The 19,492-nt window shown below is 39.0% G+C and overlaps 1 protein-coding gene across 13 annotated transcripts in view; it reads left to right on the plus strand.

Moving 5' to 3' along the window:
• Positions 1–19,492, plus strand: part of CELF1 (CUGBP, Elav-like family member 1) — a 63,421-nt gene that overhangs the window by 25,368 nt on the left and 18,561 nt on the right. For 5 of the 13 annotated variants that reach the window (XM_017742060.1, XM_017742062.1, XM_008639411.2 and 2 more), the window contains 8 exons: positions 7,864–8,051; positions 8,827–8,909; positions 9,316–9,364; positions 12,514–12,648; positions 12,845–12,924; positions 13,309–13,470; positions 14,810–14,891; positions 17,808–17,936. In XM_017742060.1, coding sequence (XP_017597549.1) covers positions 7,864–8,051; positions 8,827–8,909; positions 9,316–9,364; positions 12,514–12,648; positions 12,845–12,924; positions 13,309–13,470; positions 14,810–14,891; positions 17,808–17,936 — 908 coding nt within the window. Of the gene's footprint in view, positions 1–5,508; positions 5,855–7,863; positions 8,052–8,826; positions 8,910–9,315; positions 9,365–12,513; positions 12,649–12,844; positions 12,925–13,308; positions 13,471–14,809; positions 14,892–17,807; positions 17,937–19,492 lie in introns of those variants that run through there. The other 8 variants (XM_017742056.1, XM_008639410.2, XM_008639413.2 and 5 more) reach the window with 7 other exon arrangements.

Here is a 19,492-nt window from a genome sequence, read left to right on the forward strand (position 1 = left end):
GTTAGGAAGGAATTCTTTACTATGAGGGTGGTGAGGCATTGGAACAGGTTGCCAAGAGAATTTGTGGATGCCTCATCCCTGGAAGTGTTCAAGGCCAGGTTGGATGAGGCTCTGAGCAACCTGGTCTTGTCGAAGGTGTCCCTGCCCATGACAGAGGGGGTTGGAACTAAGTGATCGTTAACATTCATTCCAACCCATTCTGTGATCCTGTAAGTCTGTGATTCCTTCTTGAAAACATTTGAATCCACTGTTCATACTCAAATAAATTTGTCAGACCAGCAAATGTATCAAGGCATTAAGTTACTGATAATTTAGCATTAAGTGAAGGGGAAGTCAAAATAGAACATTCAACTCTTGCTCTTTTCCATGAGTGAGCAAGTAGCTCTGAACTGGTCTGGCTATTGGCTGTGGTCTACACATAAATAAACAGGGAGAAGTCACTGAAGGATCTTGGGATATACAAGATTTAGTCTAAGAAGGTAAGACATGCCCATAGGAACAGCTTTTTTTTTTTTTTTTTAAATTCTGCTTTTGGTATGTATTGGCATATTTTGTTAAAGGTTACCTCTCTAGTGTATGGGTTTATTGTATAGCAAACAGTATTCTCAGTTCTCTGTCCCCAGGAAAGCATCACTGCCTCCTGGTCTGTCTATGTGACATCTGGAAATTGAAGAGCTAAGGGAAGTTGCTTGGATTTTTGCATTGAGTTGGTACAAAGCTGGGAACAGAGCCTTCTCTTCTACCACAGCTTTCAATCCCTTGATTTCTCTCTGAAACATCATTTTCAAGCAATAGGTCTTTCCTATTATTTTCATTTCCTATTATGACCAGCTTAGTTCAGAACCCTTTTATCCAACAGACTTACACAGGTATAGGACTTTATATATTGCTTTGCCACCTCATAGTTGTGATATCAATGGCTACAGAGAAACAGTAACTTTTGTGTGTTTAATTCAAACATTGTCTTCCACATCTATTTTCCCATGAAGATGTTGTGCTGCATGTGTTGATTAAAAAAGGTAAAAAGTTGTGACTAGGGACATTGAGAACTGCCAGACTGGGCATACTCTGGTTTTCAATTTCTTTCTGATAATGCTTAGTACTATGTGCATTAGACAAATGGATCTAAAATCTTTATTGATTAGGCTGTGTTTAAAGATGACATTACTTAGTTGTTCCTTCCTAATGTTAATTAGAAGGTGTAATTCTTATATGCAGTATTTTGAGGCAGATAGCCCATGGGTTATCTCTTTAATAAAAATAGTTGGGATTTTTATGTATGTGCAGTAAATAAAAGTGGGAAAAAATAACCCTGCATGCATCCAGTTGTGTTCAAGCCTTGTCAAGCTTTGACAGGATTACAAAAGTCACCACCACTAAATATTTGTTTGTGAATTTAGTTAAGAAGTATTCCCTCTTAACAGTTTCAATTTGCCTTTGCCAGACTCCTGTTTTACTCCTGTGAACATAGGAAACTACAATTGCTTTGTGAATTGCAGAGCAGTAGATTCTGTGGGAAGTGAATGTTGCATAGCAGGAAGAACAGATAAGCATATGTATTTGGGGAGGCCCATAAACAATATGAAAGAAATGTACCTGTGTGTGTTTCTTGTCTATCTTTTTATTAGCTTCACTGTTTGGAATTAATCAGAATAACAAATTTGTTCACTTCAGTGCTGAGTTTCATCTCCTTTTTCAAGAAAAGTAATTCCCTAACTTTTCAAAATAAATTTTATATTATTTACTTTTATCATTTTTCTTTACTATAAAAAAAAAAAGGTGTGTTTAGCTGCTGCTTCATTTTTCTCTTTCGAAGAGTACTTAGGCAGAGACAGCCTCTTCCTGTAAGCCAGAAGGCTGGGTGCCTTGCTGTTTCATCTGCTGGCAGAGAGCTCAGCATCCTGGGGATTCTTCAGTCAGACGAAAGTTCATAATTCTTCTTTTTGAGCTTTCAGAGAATTAATTGAAGTAGAAGCTACAGAACTTCCTTCACAAGCCAGAGAAGTAGATCAAGAATGTATTCATGTACCTCAAAAATTTTTCCTCAGAAATATTTTGAGGATAGGGAGGGGGGAAAAAAGCTTTTAGTAGGATCTATTTTTAGAATTAAATTTACTTAACTAATTTTTAAAAATTCATATGTGTCTAGATCTCATTTATCTGCTCTCAGTAAAAATGTGTAAGAGGGAGCACCGCAAAGCTTTGGTGTTTCCAAGATAAAGGTAGTTGTCTTCCCCTCCTATCCCTTTTCTCCACCTGGGAACTTCTACAGAAGTTCATATAAATAAAAATATTTTTAAGTTAATTTAATCTGAATTGTAGGCAGCCCAAAACTTCGTGTATTTTGATGGTAAATTCAATATTCTGAATGTGTCAGATTTGTGTACCCACAGAGCATAACAGTCAAAGAGATTGGCAGAGGAAGAAACTGCAGTTTTGGCAAGTAGGTAAGGGGCTTTTTGTACCCAGTGAGGCATGGGGAGACAGTTTGGATTTCAACACAGGCAGAAAACATTCTGACCACATGCTTACATGATCAACAATGAAACAACAAAATATTGACAAGCAGCTACTGTATTTTGATGCATTTAACCTAGGGGTTATCAGTTTAAAAACAAAACTGCAATTCAGCAGCACCATTAGAATCTGGATATGCACAGATAATACAAGGGGAAGTTTATTCTAGGACCTGTCTCCTTCAGAGCTTCACAGTGTCTGATTTCTCCATAGCCTACATCCTTTCCCATAGCTTGCTCTCACCATGCCAGTAGTCCCCCAGCTTCAGATTTGTGTATGCTGTCTGAGTACAAAATGTATAAAATAAAAGATGGTATTATCTTCAGCTTTCACAGTTACTTGCTCATTAGAACTAGGCTTTCTTAGGAAATGAAATATGACACAGGATTTTTGGTTTTGTGGTGAATTTGGGTTGTTTTTTTTTTTTTCCCTAGGATGTGATGTAATTCTGTAAAGTTAAAAATAAAAGCAAAAAACTTTCAGCATTTGTACTCTGCAGTCTCTGAGGAGCACATATAATGACACATTATGCAGCATCATCTAGGGCTTCAGAAGTGTAAAAATTGAGATCTAATGCATAGTATGTAGAAGTTTTTTAATGTTCATATTGTCAGATGAGCACCACATTTAAATGTGTAGCTACAGTCCATAGAGCTTGGAATTTCAGACATTGTTTCTGTTATCCTTTGAATAGAAACAGTCAAAGAAAGAATCTGGAAGCCAGCAGGTATTTGACAAAAAGCAGGAATTTGACATCTGAGCAAAAAATAAGTGTGTTTAGCTCCCTTATTTTTCTTCGTGAGAAATGGTTAGGATGACTTTTTTTTTTTCTAATTTTAAAGAAACACTTTTTCCTCATTCTTATTTCTGTGCAGTGGTGAAATACAATCTTTTTTCACTCTTTCTGATATTCTCACAAGTGGAGTCTGTAAGTCTTTTAATGTCACTAGCTTGGAGCCTTCAGCTAAATAATGCCAAACCAAGCCTGTTTGTACACTAATGTTTTGTCACTGAGGTTGCCATCGTTACTTCAGAAGTATGGCACACAGAGGCACTGAGTCTTGGCTAACTTACCTTCAGATACTTATTCGCCATTCTAGTATTGATTCTTCCTTTCTGACAAATTGTGCCTGTAACGTTGCAGTTTTGTCTTAATGGAACAAGAAGATAGGACTTTGATTTTGGGGAGCAGAGAGATGGGGAAAAGGGTGGGCATAGGATCAAATCGTAATGGTGTAGTGATTTTCTTCAGTAAACGAATCAATCTCAGTAGCATTTTTAAAACCCGTTTCTAGACTCTGCGTTGCCAGCATTGTCTTTCATTGAAGCTACAGTGAACATGGCAGCTGGGGCATTTTACTGGCTGCTGGAAAAAGCTAATGAGTGAAAGACCTGAAGGAATGACTTCTGGTCTTCCTGGATAGGGCCAGAATTTACAGTGTTGGTCTATAGATTTATGTCATCTAGGAATCACAACCTGTAATCTGTTGTTCTAGTCATATAAATCTGAAATGTTTTTCTCTGCAGTCTCATTTTAGACAAATGCATGAAATGGGCTCTAGGCTCAATTTAACATTTGAGTATGATAAATACGATGGGCTTTACTCAACTTGGCATTTTTCAAGTGGGAAGCCTGTAATATGTGTCTAAAGGTAGATAGAACAATTTAATTTGCTGAAAGCTGTAAAACAGACCTGTGCTCCCTAATTGCATATTTGCATGTTCTTAACAATGGTGCTTAGCAGATAGCTTACACCTTTTCCTTTAAAAAATAAGGACTCTTGCATTTGTCACATAGTAAGAGCATGCATGAAGTAGTTACTATTGAATATCTGATGCATGAGAAATTCATGTCGTCTCTTATTTTGCAGTGATATGCAGATCTCTTTGTATTACAGGATGTAGCCCCTTTTAATTAACCTCACTGTTGGCAAAAGATAAGAAATGTTCTCTTTTTTTATTTTTTTAGAGGTCAGAAACATTGTTTATGAAAAAACAATTGACATACTGTAAGTGTGCAAGCTTAAATAAAGCTGTATATATGGGCCAGTCAGAATAACTGCAAGTACATATTGCAGTCATTGACAGAGGAGAAAGACGTGAGCATGCAGTCCTTGCTGCTCTGAGAGGTTATTTTGTGGTTATATCGACCGTATGTAAGGGTTCTGGTCTCAAGTTAGACTCTCATTAGCCATTCCTCCTGGAGTGCTCTGACACACCAGAACCCTGTAGAGTGCCTACAGCACTCACTCCCCACAATCAAATATTTCTGCATTTCACAGTGTATCCATTTTTATCCATATTATCTCCCCATTAGTTTGGATATTGGAGATTTAACAAGAAGCCTGTATTGCATATATAAATACATCTCACAGTTCCTTGATCAACATACTATGTCTGTTTTAATGATGAAGCAGCTGAGGTGTTCTGATCAGTGTTCTCAAAGATTATAAAACAGTTTTCAATAAATCACTGGGTTTTTTCCCCTTCTTTGTCATTTATAGGCTCTGTATATCTGGATTTATAGATGCATGATAGACGAAGCATTGTTTGCAGAACAATGGATGTTTTGCTTCTATCAAAGGAATCTGTTTTGATGGTCTTCAAGAAAAGGAATTTTTGAGTAATCAGATCTTCCTAGCTTTGATTTTTTTGGCAGGTTTGGAGAAAAATTGTGGTTGGCTTTTTTTGCCATAGAAGTTGAGAGTGTCAATAGTAGTGCACAAGGTGAAGAGAGTGAAATCAGCTATTAAAAATGTTTATGGTGAAGGAGCCTCTTGACTTCACACCTGCGTACTGCTGATTTGGAAAGTGCATTTCTGAACCTGAAGGCCTTGGTCTGCCATTTTGGGAGACAAGGAGTTAGTTGGGGATGGAAAGACTGGAGTTTGTATTCTTTCTGCTCTGTTACCCATTGCTATCTTCATGGATCTGACACTCTGTTTATCTGACAGTGCACTCAGTACTGCTTCGCCAGGGAAAATTGCACAAAACAAGCCTAGTGCATCAGCATTTTCATTGTGTATTAAGCTGAGCCTCCCTTCACATGGTCACATCCCCTTTTTAATCTGGGATTCCATGTCCCTTTCCCAGTCCAGCCTGTTTCTGTGGTGTCTATTGCTGGTCTCCCTGAGCTTCTGTTTCTGTGGTTTGAGTGTTTTTTGTGTGGCTGAGCGTTAAGACCTGCAGGACTTTTGGAAGTGGCGTTGTTTGGGGGTTAGGCAATACACTGATTTAGTGTTAGTAGTTTGTCATAGACTGAGGTGATGGCCGCGTTCAAGTTGGATTTCCTCCCAGAGATGATGGTGGACCATTGCTCCTTGAATGCAAGCCCTGTGTAAGTATTTTCTTTTCATGTCTAAGTTATGACTAAACTGATAGTTGGAATTGCTATCTCAAGCTTCTGCTGTCTGATGGGGCAGAGGGAGACAGGAAGGAGAGATGAGAGAGCCTGCAGTTTGTTTTCTTGAAGAAATCCTAGTGGTCATGGAAAATTGATGTTGGTTTCTAGATGGGGGGAAAATGGTCTGATAATTGTGGTGATAAGGACTAAGGAGGAATAAAGCTGTTTGATGATACTGTTTATAGTATGCTACAGGTGCTGATTTACAAAATGGATTATTTAAATCTGTTGTGGGGAGAACATTTTCTGTTCTTCCCTATTAATGACTCCAGATTAAACCTTTTAATTAGGAGTAAAATATTCTTTGAATACTGTTGAGGTCATGTTAAGAGTTGCCCAATTAACAGGAGCCATGTTGTGTTCTTGAAGCTACCCATGGAAGGCAGGGCTGAAAATTATTATTGGAGAGGGTAAACAATTTCCAACTGCTCTTAATTGAAATGGAAAGGGGTAGTTTACATCTTTGTAAAAGGTATTGTTTCTCTTGGCTATTTGGAGTGGTGCTGACCCTTTCTGAGCGGAAAGGTGGAGAGGAGTGAAAGGATTTATGATGATTCCCTTCCCTTCTCTTCTAGTAAGAAGCTTTGTTGGTTTTGAGGTCTGTTCATACAGCTACAAAATTACGAGCTTTCCCTAGCATCAGTTTTTCCTTAGGCTCTGAACAGCAACGTATTGATGGGAAAAATTACTAAATGTTACCAGGCTTCAAAATTTCTTTTTTTTATTCTATTTGGGGGAAATATGATTTCAGATGGACAGTGAGAGAAATACTATCATGTGCAGTTAATAAGCCATTCAAACTATCTTCAAAGGAAAAAAAGCAGAGATGAAGAGAGCTGACTACTCTGGAAGAAGACCACCTGTATTCTTCAACAAAGAGTTTGGGGGTGGGGGGACTCATTGTATAGTTGCTGTTCCACTCCCCATGTCCTTTCTAGATTATGCAGGGATTGGTCCAGCAATTTTAACCAACTGATCGCTATAGCTACAATAGGATGTCGTTACAGGCAGACTTCCGCAGGGACAGGGGCTCTGGTGTACCAGGCTGGGAGTGCTGATAACAAGACATCACATTGCACCTAACAAAAAATGAGGAGTCAATACAGAGAGCAGTGTAGGACTCTGAACTGGCTGGGTGGAGCATAACACAACCTTTATTAATAGGGTGTAAACTGTTCACATGGCTAGACAGAATGCCTTGAAACCTGTTGAGGATTCCCTTACTCAAAACTTCTGTGTTGTTGTAGTCTAAGAAGTGACTTCTTTTTCTGTGTTAGAATCCTGACATTATTGAACCTGATTCAGTCTGTGACTAACTGGATTGTCCAATCCCAGCCTGTTCATGTACAATCTAAGCCTGTTTTTTTGCCAGTTACTGTTGAAAGCTCCCTAGTTTCACAAAGAAGTATTGCCCTGTAAACCTTTAAAGAAACTTATCATTGAATCAATTGATTCTGTTTCTCTTTTTAAGATGGATCTTCACCTTGGGAAACAGTTACAATTAGTCTCATTTAAAAGTGTTGTAATAACATTTTCTCATTTTCAGTGATTACTGATAACTTTGGTAGTTTGGAGGTAGACTGAGCTTAGGTTCTTTTCGGTTCTGATTTCTTTTTCCATAAAATTTTACGTGGTTGAATTAGTGATATTTTTCAGTTATCTCAGCAGATTTATATCCTGAATCCCAGATGTTGACTACACTATGGGAACAGAGTTTTAAACAGCTGTGTTTGGTTTCCAAGTACACAGCTTGCCAGTGAATGTGAATGTACTCTGGTACGCATACTGGGAATGTGCAAGAGCTTCTCTTTATATCTATATTTTCATCATCCACATTTATATATGCGTAGAAATTTATTTTTTCTTCAATTTTGCTGTAAGCGTGCTTTTGTCTAGAAACTGTAGGAAGATATAAACTAGAAACTGCTTCTTGTTTTTCATAGCTCTAAGAAAATGAATGGCACACTGGATCACCCAGACCAACCTGATCTAGATGCTATCAAAATGTTTGTGGGTCAAGTCCCACGGAGCTGGTGTGAGAAGGATCTAAGAGAACTTTTTGAACAGTATGGTGCTGTCTATGAAATCAATGTCTTGCGGGACAGGAGCCAAAACCCTCCTCAAAGCAAAGGTGAGAACTTCTGCACTTCTCTTGAGAGACTTGGGGTTTCAGCCACTTTCTCATAGTTGCAGTCTTAGCTGTATGCTTATTCAAACAGCCCTGTAGGAGCTCAGTGTGACCAGGTGTGCATGCAAGCCCAGATTTTATAAAGTCTTTCAGTGTATTTGTCTAATTATGCTTGAATTATGATCCAGTCATTAGCTGAGAAAAATAATTTCTTTTTTTAGAGTTCAGCAGTGATGGAGTTGCTTGAGGAGTATGGATTATAATTGCAAAGCAAAACATCCAGTTAATACTGTGTTGCTCCAGAGCATCACTGTGATGCTGTGATATGATCAAAATGTTGCTGGATGGGACACAGTTTTAGGCAAAACATGAAATTGAGGTCTTAGTCGTTCATGTAAATCGAATACTTGTAAACATGTATTACTAAATTTTGTGCCTGGATTTGCAGTTCAGTTACATGCAATATTTCATGTGAAGCTAGGTAGGGTTTTGGTACTAGGAAATAACTGAGTTTGAAAATGAAGTAGCCGACAGATGTATCTCAGTGTTTGTTTTAATGGTATAGTAGTGATGTTGGGTCAGTTCTGAACATATTCTATTTTATTACACTCGGAAATCTTTTTTAAACTGTCACAATCAGTAGCACCTACCTGTGTCAGTGCCTAACCTCTTCTACTTATACATCTTGCATTGGAAGGATGAAGTGGGGCTTGCAATTCCTGTACAGCACTCCAACATTGAGTGTTCTTTCCTGGCGAGCATTTTGTTTCAATTGCAGGGTGCTGTTTTGTTACATTTTATACCCGTAAAGCTGCACTAGAAGCACAGAATGCTCTTCACAATATGAAGATCCTCCCAGGGGTAAGAGCAGAGCCCTGCTTTCTTCACAACTCTGTCTTGTTTCTCTGAGCTCCAGCGCCACTGAAGTACAAACAAGTTGTGTTGCCTAAAATAATATTGTAAAAAAGCTATTCAAAAGATCGGTGTTATGAGATCTATATAATAACAGATCTTATGAGAATTTTGGAGTATTCAACAGAATAATATGGTAGTGAAGTGGGTGGGCATGGCTTTTATAATACTCTGAGGAGGAATGATGGCATATAATTAGGAAGGCCTTTCTTCCTGCAATTTTTGTAGTGTTACGTATGCACCTCTCTAGAGGCAATTTGGGCTACAATTTCTTTCTTTCACAATTCTTATGGCTTATATTTCATATAGCACGAAGTGAATGTATCTGGGATTAAATAATCTTTTTACATTTTAGATGCACCATCCTATCCAGATGAAACCAGCTGACAGCGAAAAGAGTAATGGTAAGCTTTACTAAAGTCCGAGTTTGGTGTCATCATTTGTGCTAGTCAGGAAGCTTGAGGATTTCCCTTTTGCTTAACAGCTTCTGATGAAGTCTTGAATTTGAGGCCTTATTTTTTAAAGAAAAAAGTGAAAAGAGAAAGGTGTGTTTTCAATACAGTAGGTAGTGTGAGTGATGTCTCTAAAATTCCATGACTCAGAGTATCTCCCCCCTCTGCTGCTTGTGGTAGAACCACGTTGTCAGTTAGGGAAACATCCAGTGAGTTCTTCTTTGTACTAAGGTGGTTTAAATCTTTGTTGGGGACATGGACAGTGGGATTGAGTGCATTCTCAGCAGGCCTATGGGTGATGTCAAGCTGAGTGCTGTGGTTGATACCCTAGAGAGAAAGGAAGTCATCCAGAGGAGCCTTGACAGGCTGGAGAGGTGGGCATGTGCTGGCCTTATGAAGTTCAACAAGGCCAAGTGCAAGGTCCTGCAAACATGGATACAGCTTTGGTGATGAGCAGATGGAAAGCAGCCCTGAGAAGGACTCAGGGGTATTGGTGGCTGAAAAACTGAATATGAACAGACAGTGTGCACTTGCAGCCCAGAAAGCCAGTCATATCCTGGGCTGCATCTAAAGAAGGGGCAACAGGTTGAAGGGGTGATTCTCCCTCTCTGCTGTCATGAGACCCCACCTGTTGGACTGCATCCAGCTCTGGGACCTCCAGCATAAGACATCGACCTGCTCAAGCACCTTCAGGGAAGGGCCATCAAGATAATCAGAGGAATGGAGCAACTTCCCTATGAGGACAGGCTGAGAGAGCTGGGATTGTTCTGCCTGGAGAAGGGAAGGCTCTAGAGAGACTTTCTAGCAGCCTTCCAGTACCTGCAGGGGGCCTAGAAGAAGGATGTGGAGGGATTGTTAATCTAGGAGTCTAGTGATAGCACAAGGAATAACAGTATTAAACCGAAAGAGATTTGGATTAGATTTTAGGAAGAAATTCTTTACTGTGAGGGTGGTGAGACACTGGAACAGATTACCCAGAGGAACTGTGGATGCCCCATCCTTGGAAGCGTTCAAGACCTGTCTGGATGGGGCTTTGAGCAGCCTGGTCTAGTCAAAGGAACTAGGTGATCTTTAAGATCCTTTCCAAACGAAACTATGATTGTATGAAATCTAGAAATGCCTTTTCAAGTGTTTGTCCAATGTGAAGCAAGGCCTGTTGCAGCTAGGGTAGGAGTCAAAAATACTTCTTGTAGCACACAAGAGAGGTTGAGAATTAACAGCAGTTCAGTAGAAAAGAAAAATGGATTATATCTACACATTGGCCATTTCAGATGGATGAAGAATTTAGCATCTACCACTGGGTAAATGATCATTTATCCATGCATTTCCTTGTGAGTTTATATACATACATACATGCATGTATCTGTTTTGTCGCAACATAAGCAAAGAAAGCTTTTAGCATCCTGTCATTTCAGCCTTTCTAGGCTTGGCCAAATTTTATTTTCTTCATTTGCAGTAGTTTGCGTTGCATCATGGAGAAGATAGTCCTGGTTCGAGAAAGCTTACCTCTTAATATAATTGAAAACAGAAGATGGAATAAATGGGTAGCATATAGTAAGAGTAATTCCATCTGCAGATTCCTCCATGGGTATACAGGACATGTTCCTGTGTAAATATATCTAGAAAGGAGAAATTCTTTTGAATTTTGTTGGGAGGAGAACAGAATAGGTTCTCTAAACTAAAACTGATCTTGCATTACATACAAACACACATACAAATATCCTGGGAAAATAATGGAAAGAGAGAAAAGTATTTAATGGAATTTTAGGATGGTAATTCTGAGGCTATTATTTAACTCTTGAGTGTAATAACAAGTGAAGGTGACAACAATAAATAAGAAAGCATTAGTTACGAAAGTATTGGAACTTGCCACTTAGAAGAGGGAGTCTGGATCTCTTGAACTAAAATGGACTGCTAAAAGGATTTGAAAGCAGCTTTCTGCTCTAAGACCAGAAAGTGAATTGGGTACAGCATGAAGATTTAATGGCCAGTTAAAGCTGTGTCTGCTGGGATAGTTTGGAGTTTTCCTTTCCAGCACCATAGAAGACTCAACAAATGAGTTGATTTCCCCTCACTATAGCACTGAATAGGAGAAGACTTTATTGAAGCTTCAAAATGTACTAGAGCCTTCATCATACTATATTTTATATTGTGATGAATGTCATATATCTAAACGGTTTTATATTTTCAAGAGGTATATATAATTTGCTTCATCCTTTAAAAGAAAGTGTTTCAGAGGTGATTAGCATCCTTAAGTAAATCGAGAGTATAAAATTCTGCTCTGAATTCAAATTTACCCCGCTCCCACAAGTGACCTTCAGCTGACATTATTAACAACTAACTGAAAAATTAAGAGAAATGTCTTTCTGACCCATTTATTTTAAAACAGTCTGCACACTGACAAGTATTCTTCAACTCTAATATATCTAGTAGCATCAGTATGTAGAGCCAAGAAACAGTACCACACAGTCCATGGTTTGATTTGAGGTGTTATTTTCGTGCTTTTGGTGCAGATCAGAATGGGCGTATCACTAACAGAAGTAAAAGTGGTCTGTTTTAGCAACTGCTGTTGTTTCCACTGTTGAGAGAGGAGCATGAGGAAATGGGCATATCTAAATTCAAGTGATTGGCAGGAGGCTAGAAAGAAGCTTTCTGCAGTTCACTTGCTTTTTTATATGCAGTTAGGTATATGTTGGCAGTCTAAAGATAGAATAGGCAGAGGAAAGACGATCAAAGTACTCCAATAAACCACATTCAAGCCTTCTTTCTCCTGGAACTGAAGAGGTACAGAGAAGTGCTGAATCTGACATATTTTTTTCCTTTTTTTTTTTACACTCCTGTTGTTCACAGTCTTCACAAGCTAAAAGTAGTCAGCAAGTTAGAAACATCAAATCATAAAACAGGCATCCATGAGGTTCATTAAAGTACCTCATATGCATCCTCTTAAATTGAAGAAACAGTCCATTACTGGGAATCTGGTTTTGATAAGCCCATATCCTAAATACAAGGGAAATAACTGCAGTTAATGGAGAAGACTTGACAAAATAAGATCTAGAAAGCACATATTTGCTGGTAATACTTTTTATCTTTTGATTCCTTAGCAGTAGAAGATAGGAAGTTGTTTATTGGAATGATATCCAAGAAGTGCAATGAAAATGATATTCGAGTGATGTTCTCCCCCTTTGGGCAGATTGAAGAATGCAGGATATTACGGGGCCCGGATGGCTTGAGCCGAGGTAAGCAAAGCAAGAAGCTTTTTTGGCAGTTTGAGGATGCTGGAGGCTGCCTTTTGCAACTCAACCTGGCATTTGAGCTTTTTCAGTGGTTCCCACCTACACCCCCTCCCTGCCCAGTAAGCATTTTCATTCCTGTATTCACCCCAATAGTTGTGGAGGTAGTGAACAACTTGATTCTTTTTTGTTCTTTCCCCAGGTTGTGCATTTGTGACTTTTACAACAAGAGCCATGGCACAAACAGCAATCAAAGCAATGCACCAAGCACAAACCATGGAGGTAAAACAAGTTAGTGGGTGTCAGGAGCAGATGTAATTTGTCAGACAATCACTATGGAGTTTAAAGGACTAGAGAGCAGAGAGCAGGATAAGTGCAGTTGTGTGTTTCTTCACAAATACTGCTCCTGGACCTTTGTGTTTATTCTGCTCTATTTTTAGTGTTTGAGATAGAAACTTCATCTGCAGAGAAAATACCAAAATACAAAATAGAATTAAAAGCAAACAAGATTTTGAGCCTTTGATAAAATGTGCTATTTGAATATTTGTGTGTCTGCATGTATGCATAGAGGAGGAGGGAAATGCTTCCAATGACTGGGTCTTAATGCAGTATTTTTGTGACTGCTGGGGATAGCAAGTATGTAATTGTTTGAATTGCTGTTTGCAGGGTTGCTCTTCTCCCATTGTTGTAAAATTTGCAGACACGCAGAAGGACAAAGAGCAGAAACGAATTGCTCAGCAACTTCAGCAACAAATGCAACAGATCAGTGCTGCCTCAATATGGGGAAACCTGGCTGGTCTCAACACACTTGGACCCCAGTACTTAGCAGTGAGTTTCTGATTTGATCTGTTTTCATCTCTTCAGGGTTTGCAGTGTCTGACTGTCTTGCAATGTTTAATATATTCATTTTTAGAAGGCTCCTGGTAGATAGGAGCTGGGTTCTTAATCCCCATTTTGTGGATGAGAAGGCTGAAACTGTGTTATGTGCTCTCATCTAGCTGGGATACATTTAAGGGAGGATTTCAACCCCAGTCACAGTAGCCCTAATTACTGAAACCTTGGGGTTTTCTCCTGTGTTCTGTAGAATGTGCTTTTTCTTTTTTATACTACTGCCTCAATGTTTACTATATAAATGCCCTTTTCATGTCTATCTGATGGCATAGTTCTTGTATTCCTTTATCATTTTGTTTCCGTCATCCTCTTCCAGTGTAACCTGGAACAGTACTTGGTACTGTCCAAATAGAAAAGATCAGATTGGAAACAGAGTAAATAAACCCCAACAACAAAAACCAAACCAAATAAAGACAAACCCTACAGAAAATAGAGAGAAACTACTCTCTTTAGCAAAAAAGATGTAACAGAAAGTAGACTGTAGTTTCATTTTGGTTGATTTTGCTGGGTCCCTAAAGGATGAACTTTTCAAAAACTGATGTGCTCTGACATATGTGGGTTGCCAGAGTAGCTCTGAGAACTGTATTTATGCAAACTAAAGTCTGAGGAACAGAAAAGGAAAATTTCAACTCATTCTTGGTATGGTGTATAGTTGAAATGGGGCAATTCTCTTACTACTTTTTTAGTTTGGGTAGATTGGAATTTTTTTATAACACCAACTAGTTAATGGAGAAAGGAACTGGAAATCTCTAAATAGCTTCTGAGCTGAGGCTTGAAATGTCTCTCACATCTACTGTGCATAAGGAAAGTAGAGGAGGTTCTCTCTCATGGTGGCTCTTTGGTTTTGATATGGCATTGCCATTTATCCCATGCTGGCAGTGTCAGCTGTAAAGTCTGTTTTGAGGTAGCGTATCCTTAGGGGTGGCAATCCTGCCTTAGGTGCTTTGAATAGAAATTCTCTCTCACTACTTATTCTACTGGTTTTGTCTTGGTGTATTGGCTATAATTTTCCCTCAGCATTGATGCTGTTGAGTGAGGAAAGCATTGTGCTGTTGCTTTGGCTGCAATGTGATGCATGGGCTACGTGGAGCTTCACCGTGGTGGTGCTCTGGCTGTATTGTTCAGAGAATTCTCTTTACGCTTTGCTATGGTGTGGTGCATGGGCTGCAGGAATTCATTTGTGACGGCGCTCTGGCTGTGGTGTGATGCAGTTTCTCCCAGAAGCAGAGCCAGCCCTCACTCTCACTCTTGTTTTGTTTTTTGGTGTAATGTCTAGCTTTATTTGCAGCTCCTTCAGCAGACAGCAGCTGCTTCATCTGGGAACCTGAACACACTGAGCAGCCTCCACCCCATGGGAGGTGAGTTTTTTTCCACCAGAAGACAAATTCAGTGCCAAACAAAAGAGAACAAGGGTAGAGAAAGTAGCCAAAAGGCTGTAGGCATTTTAATCTCATTTGAAATAAGTAGTCCTGAGTTTACCAACTCCTTTGAAATGACAGGAATTCTCTGCTACAAGTGTGGATGTTCCTTCTTAATCTTAGTTAACTCTTGTCCCCAAGGTAAGTGGTGGTATCTACCCAACCTCTGGCATTTAAAATTATCTTCCCTTATGGATAATAAAAAGAATGCTCTCTGTATTTGTTCTCATGCAAACAGGTGCATACATGATGAACTGTGTTTTGAAATAGGCACTAATGCACATGTATTCAGTGGTACTAGATTCTTAGTTTTCCCATTTTCAATGTATTTAAGGACAAAGCATGGAAGTTGGAAATACACTGTTGTTAGAAACGTGAGCTAGTCCTTCATTCAGATTCTTCTATTCATTCATTTGAATTACAGTTAATTATGCCATTGCTGTTAGGGAGATATCAGCTTCATATATATGAGCCCAATTCCTTGCTGTGGACTGCTAGTCAGAATATTCACTGAGTATAGCAGTCCTGGATTGGTTGTCCCTTTTGTCTTCACACAGTTGGGAATAATAAAACACATGTTAGCAACTCCATTCACCACATTACCTAAACTCTTCTGCTGGCAGAAAAACCTATAGTTTTGATTTTAATACTGAACACTTTTAACTTTTCAAATTGCCTCCTGGAGTTTTATGGTGATTGCCAATATCACACGCCCTGTCTGTGGAGAAGTTCATCCAAAAGTGTCTTTGTAGATTGACTTGTGTTGGCTGGTGCACCCATCAGTAACAATTACAAGCTTTTGCGAAGTGTTATATTTTCCCTTGTAAGAATTTTGATTTATACTGGAAGTTGATTCTAAATTCAGCTTCCTACTTTGACTTCTTTCATGTTATACCTACCTCTTCAGAGCTCTTAGATCTAAGACTCTTGCAAAAAGCAATTTTTTTAAAAGTCTGTTTCACTAATATCCTGTGTGGTGATGATCTATTTTGTTATGCACATGATGCTGCCTTTTTTCCCCTCCTGTGTCTGCTTAAAAACAAGATGTAACAAAGGAGAAAGTACAGCAGTAAGGACTGGAGCAGAGGGAAGGGGGTAACTAGCTGAGACTGAGAAGTTTCCAGGGTAATTCTGTCTTCACTATTAAAAAAAAAAAAAAATTAAAAATTGAGAAACCAGACGTATAAATAGCATGTTGCATGGTTTTTCCAAATCTGTGATTCTCTACAAAAAATTCGTAGTTTTAAGGTCTTGATAATATCTCAGCTGATCTCCTTTCTTGAAATTCATAGAAAGAAAAGTAGGTAATTAGAACCCAAACTATGTCAGACTTTGTAAACAAAATTTAATCTTGAAGCTGTTTAAAAGCAGATGGGAAAACAGTGTGATGACAAGAGGACAGGTGCTGTGTGCACATGACAAACTGCTTCAGTAAGGAACAAGCTGCTCTGTTCTTCATTAGCTCCAACACTTGCACTTTTAACCCTCTGTAGCACAATAAAAGGAAAATAGAAAACTTTTTGATTTTAACTTCCTGCTTTTATGTTACAATGGAATCTTGTGTATCTAAATAGAGGCAGAATCCACTTGTTTTGGGAACTAAATTTGCCTAGGGAAACAGACCCTGCCACAAAGAGAAAACAATTTAAAAAGTTAAAAAACCCAAACAAACTATCCTAAAGGTATTATAATTATTTTAGAAAATAATTAGTTTATACTGCATTGCCACATTCTTATGTTGTCTGTTTACATGCTTAAATTACAAAACTGATGTTTTAATTATTTGAGTTGTGTGCTTTGCTCCCAAGGTCTTACCAAGTATCCAAAAGATGAGATACCACCTCTGCTTAGGATGTTCTGATGTTGTTAAATTAAGGGTGATTCATTTAGTTTTGTTTTTAATTATGTTGGGAATAAATATTAGAGGTTGTCTGAAGTCAGATGAAGAGAGGAGGAATTGTTAAAGTAATCAAAGGTAGAGACAAAAAAAATGGAAGGTAAGGGAAGAGTGAGGGGAGGCAGAATTGGAAGAATGGGGCTTGTCTACCCAAGGATGGCTAAAATACAGAATTAAGGAGGAGATCCATTTTAGTGATAATTCTGTGACAGGAAAAGAGGACAAAGTACGGTCAGTACTGACCAAATGGTTTCATTCAAAAAGGATGGTTCAAGATGAAGGTGAATCAGATGAATAAATTGACCAGTAAAATTCATAAGCACAGGGGTCCCTTCCTCCCCCTGCAGTATTCCGTGCTCCCTATGCACAGCATGCCTGAGGCTTCCTGTTTTCCTTGCCAGTGTGTTTGACCAGCCTACACATACATTGGCTGATCTGTGGTCAGGACTTGCCACTTAACAATTGTCTCACAATTGACTGCTGCTTCTTGGCTGCCAGGGGGAGCAAACAAAACATGCTGGTGCTCAGCTGATGGTGGGTTAAAACCATTACTTTGTGGCCACTGTGGTGTGAGGCCTTCGTGAAAGAATTTGCAGTTACTGCTGTCCCCATACAAAGAGCGTGGAGGGACAATGAGAGTGCATGAGCTCTCAGACCCTGACTTCACTCTTATGCTTTTGTTGACTGGAGAGAACACTGCTTGAAAATTTCTGTACTTTGGCGTCTCCATCTGAGGTAATGACTACCTGGCCTCTTCCCGAATCACATCTATCTGGCCAAACAAAACCTTTTTAATTATAGCATGGAATTGCAATGTAGAAAAGAGCAGTAACTAGCATTAAGCCTGTTGCTTTTAAGCTCCTTCCTGTTCCTCCCTTGTGATGAGGTTGCTGGATCTGTTACCCTTGCGTGATGGTGGCTCTTACAGGAGAAACTCCACATTCTTGCCTGTGTTGCAGGACTGAATGCGATGCAGTTACAGAACCTGGCCGCGCTGGCAGCTGCGGCCAGTGCAGCTCAGAACACACCGAGTGGCACCGCTGCACTCACCTCCTCCAGCAGCCCCCTGAGTGTGCTCACCAGCTCAGGTAAGAGACTGCCCGTGCTGTAGCCTGACATGCATTGCCTTGGAAGTCCTTTCAGGACAGATGTCACCTGTTTTGTCTATCCCTTTTTGTCACTTTCATGTTGATCTTAATAGATAAACAGTTTACTAGTAGATTCACTGGCCTCTGTTCAGGGTAGATATCTTTGCCACCAGCAAAGGCTTTTTTACCTGCTGTGTCTCTTCCTCCAAATGGTCAGATTAATTTAGAGTAAAAAGAATTTTTGAGGTCATCATGAAGCAGAAAGGTAGGTGACCTCCTTCCAGTCATGTTATTGCAATTCCATCACATATTTGGTTTATCTGTGATTTTAGGCAGGCACTGTGGTAAATACATCCTGTTCCTCTCAATATGGAAAGAGAAAATGCCTTTAGCATGAGGTAATGCATTCTGTGCACTAGAACAATACAGTTTCTATTCCATTAATGAAGATAAGAATATTATAACTTCCTCATAAAAGTAGTATAAACAGACACCTAGCACTTTTACTGGAAAGTAGTTGTCTAGAACTTAATGTATGAGTTGCACATAAAAATCAGTATCTTCCTTTTGTGTGGCTTTTATGTGTTTTGTTTGTTTTGGGTTGGGTTTTTTAACTTTAGAATATGTATATTAACCAGAAATACTAGAATGTCCAAGTAGTGTTTTTTTGCTGCCTTATTGTTAAAAGTGATCATTAAATGCCACAAGCAAAAAACTAAAATAAATTCAATTGTGCTTATGGCAGACCTGCTAAGTTTTTGTCACAAACAAGGATCAGTACTCTACTCAGTTATTTCTATCCTATTTCGAGTTTTTACTAAATCCTGGCATGAGAAGGGAGACCCTCTATTTTCAGGGTGTCAGTTTTCCAGCATCTCTGGCTTCTATCCTACAGAGTTGACATCCTCACCTGTGATTGTGAGAGACCAAAGAGGGCTGGAGGGGAGGGGGTTTTAAATTTCCACATGTAGATTTTGAATTGCGTAGGAGGACCAAGGAGCCGGCTAAGAGATTATAAAGAGATTACAAGGAAAAGCTGTTTAGAAAACCTTATGTCACATGATTGGGAATTAAACCATGGGTGCTTTGCACAGTTTTCTACTTAAAGAAATTCCCAAGGAAGCGTTTAGTTCAAAGAGTGTTCTGTTGCTGGACATTATTTACATAAGAACTTTGTGGTCTGCAATCCTTAAAAGATTGAAATTTTAAAATTTATCTTGACCCCCAGCTATGTATCCTATTCTATAATTAAAAAACAAACAAAACCAAAAAACAGTGAAAAGTTCAGACTACACAGGAGCTGCATTTATAACCCACTAATGCTTCTTCATCATAAAGGAAGCACAAAGGTGAATATATCTGAGAGTTTCTCCTTTATTTCCTCATGCTTTGTCAGGTTACAATTTGCTGTGCTGGCATTTAGAGCTAAGATTTCCTTATTGGCTGTCATGTCTAATGACTGCAGCAAGTTTGTTCTCTGTTTTGTTGAGGTGGAGAAAGGGGCTGGCAGGTTGTGAAGTTCAAATGTCAGATGTGCTAGAAAAAGCAGAAACAGT

The sequence above is a fragment of the Corvus brachyrhynchos genome, unplaced genomic scaffold (genome assembly GCF_000691975.1).
Source record: "Corvus brachyrhynchos isolate BGI_N302 unplaced genomic scaffold, ASM69197v1 scaffold115, whole genome shotgun sequence".
Classification (NCBI taxonomy): Eukaryota; Metazoa; Chordata; class Aves; order Passeriformes; family Corvidae; genus Corvus; species Corvus brachyrhynchos.